Genomic DNA, 2,882 nt, shown 5'->3' with positions numbered 1-2,882 from the left:
GCCCAGTTAAATAAGCGAGTTACACAAATTGAATCATCTCAAAGTGAGGTTAAGTGCAAACTTGCTTGTGACAAAATGACCAAAGTAAATAGTGTTCAGGACCAAATTTCAAAAATGGAAAGCACTATTATTTCAAATTTCTATGTAAAAAACCCAGAAATTTTACATCATGACAAAGATCTAATAATTTCTAGTGAAATTACTAGGCCTACTATACAGACTACGACATGCAATGACAACACAAAAGTAGATTGTGATCAACATGCATTTGATCCAAATATAAATGCAACTCAGGACAAATCAAGAAATGAATTTGATGCTTTATTGACAAATACAGCTTTATTGGCTGAGCAAAAAAATTCTGAGGTTTTTCTAGTAGGATGGACTTATGTGACCAAATAGGTGAGAGTGAAATTTTTGAAGATTCAAATTGGAAGCAAGTGACTAAAATAAAAAAAAACCGGGAAAAATAATTCATTAAGCACCCAGAAAAATTCACATACCCCAGTAGAAAGAAATGAAAGACACAAATTAATTATCCCAGGCTGCAAAATCAAACAAAATCAAGACAAATACACATTCAAATAAAAAGTTATAGTAGGATCAAAGGACCTGAATGAAAATACAGGGCCCACAGCTATGCTTGTAGGAGAAAAAAAGGCATGGTTCCATTTAGGGAAGATTAAAAAAGGAACAACAGAGGTAAATGTCAGAAATTTCATGTCCTCATCTTTTCCAGGTCTGAATTTCATTGTTGAAGGCTTGGAGAGTAAAAGTGATATTTACTGTAGTTTCAAGGTGGGAGTTGAATTTGAAAAAATGGAAGAAATCATGGATAGTTCAAAATGGCCAAGATTTGTCACCCTGAGGCGTTTTTTTTCAAACGCTTCCAGGGGGGAGCCCTAAAGTAGATCCCAAAAATCAGGGGGAAGTTCGGGGTAAACTGGACATGGAGCAAAAAATAATATTTCTGAATGTTCAGTGCCTCAGAACAAAAATGGATGTCCTTGAATTTTTCATAGAGGACATTGAACCTAGCATCCTGTGTGTGTCTGAGCACTGGCTGAGAAAAGAGGAAGCTGAGTACTATAGCAATGTGGGGGAACTTGATTTGGCATGCATCTACTCAAGGTGCTTTCATAGAAATGGTGGTGCAGCAATTTTCTTAAAGAAATCCGTCAAGTTTGAGCAGATAGATGTTCAAGATTACTGTGAGGAACTCACAATGGAGCTTGTAGCAGTTAGACTGTCAGAAAATTCCATCATTGTGGTCTCCATTTATCGGTCTCCAGATGGCGATTTTGAGCAGTTCATAGGGCGTCTGGATGATCTGCTGAATGTTTTGACAGGGCAGCATGGTTCAAGAGTGATGATTGGGGGAGATTTTAACATTCATCTGGAGGTTCCATCTAGAGAGAGAAATGATTTCTCTAACCTGCTACGAGGACATGGACTTTTTGTTGCTAACCACCTTCCAACAAGAGAAACTGCATGCTTGGACACAGTAGCCACAGACTTGGAATCATGGGAGTATAGAGTTGAAGTCTTTGACCCCATGGTATCCGATCACTGTGCAGTTGTTTTGACTATGAAACAAGATACTGGAGATGAGCCCCCACAAACCTGGCACTCAAATTACAGTTTCAGCAGCAGAAGTGTTAGAGATGAACTTATACCTTGTTTCTGCAGCAGGTTGAGCGAGATAAATTGGAATGAGGTTATCAGACTGGTCAAGCCTGAATATGCATTTGATATGCTTATTGCTGGGTACATGAGCATTTTTGACTTGGTTTTTCCAAAGGTGATAAGAAAGGTGCCAAGGTGTACAAGCAGGGTTCCATCACACTCAAAGGATAGATCTTGGTTCACTGAAGATCTTGCCAGACAGAAGAACTTGGTGATACTCCTACATCACTTGTACAAATCAGCAGTGTCCCCAGAGGAGAAAATGGTAAAGCATAGGCTCTATGTGGGACAAAACAAAATCTTCAGAGAAATGGTTAGGCAGGCAAAGAAAGTATACACTGCTAATACCATTGAATTGGCTCCAAATAGCTGTAAGGCAGCGTGGGAGGCCATAAACAAACATCGCCCCAAAAAGCCCAAAGTTAAATCAAACATCAGTCCAGACAATTTCAATGATTACTTTGTGAATGCTATTGAGGATGTTTTGAAGAATCTAGATGAAGCTGACATGGACCCTGTGGAGAATGTTACAAATACAGTTCATAAGATGGATGTATGGAGAAGTATCAATGCGGATAGAGTCAGAAACATTGTCAGTGGCTTGAAAAACTCCAAAACACAGGATATATTTGGCCTATCCACTTCTGTCTTGAAAGAGACCATTGAACATGTAGCAGAACCAATGGCTACAGCAGTTAACCACTGTTTGAGGTTGGGAGTATTCCCAGACACACTGAAGCTGGCAAGAACACTACCAATTCACAAGAAGGGAAATACAGAGATTCCATCCAATTTCAGGCCTATTTCAATAGTGCCAATAATGTCAAAAGTGATTGAAACTGAGATGAAGCTGCAACTTACCAACTTTTTGTGAGGAACAACCTTCTGTCCCAGTCTCAGCATGGCTTCAGAAATGGTCGCTCAACAGCAAGCGCTCTACTGTCATTATCTAAAAAGATACAGGATGCTTTTGAGAGTGGTGATTCACTTGCGCTTACTTTATGCGACCTGAGCAAAGCTTTCGATTGTGTGCCTCATGGCATACTGATTAGGAAGCTCAACAAGTATGGTGTTCAGGGTACAGTTCTAAGCACAATCAAGTGCTACTTGGAAAACAGAAGACAAGTGGTCTCACTGGAAGGAGCATCATCAAGTATTAGAAATATGAAGCATGGTGTGCCACAAGGCTCTGTATT

At 39.6% G+C, this 2,882-nt stretch overlaps 1 protein-coding gene across 1 annotated transcript; it reads left to right on the top strand.

Annotated features, from left to right (window-relative positions):
* The first annotated feature begins 997 nt into the window (after positions 1 to 997).
* Positions 998 to 2,560, top strand: LOC120356287. The gene has a single exon (XM_039445204.1). The coding sequence runs from the start codon at positions 998 to 1,000 to the stop codon at positions 2,558 to 2,560; it is 1,563 nt and encodes a 520-aa protein (XP_039301138.1).
* The last annotated feature ends 322 nt before the right edge of the window (positions 2,561 to 2,882 follow it).

The sequence above is a fragment of the Nilaparvata lugens genome, unplaced genomic scaffold (assembly GCF_014356525.2).
Source record: "Nilaparvata lugens isolate BPH unplaced genomic scaffold, ASM1435652v1 scaffold6394, whole genome shotgun sequence".
Classification (NCBI taxonomy): Eukaryota; Metazoa; Arthropoda; class Insecta; order Hemiptera; family Delphacidae; genus Nilaparvata; species Nilaparvata lugens.
Note: the sequence above shows the minus strand (reverse complement) of the source record. Positions and strands in the feature narration are given on the sequence as shown.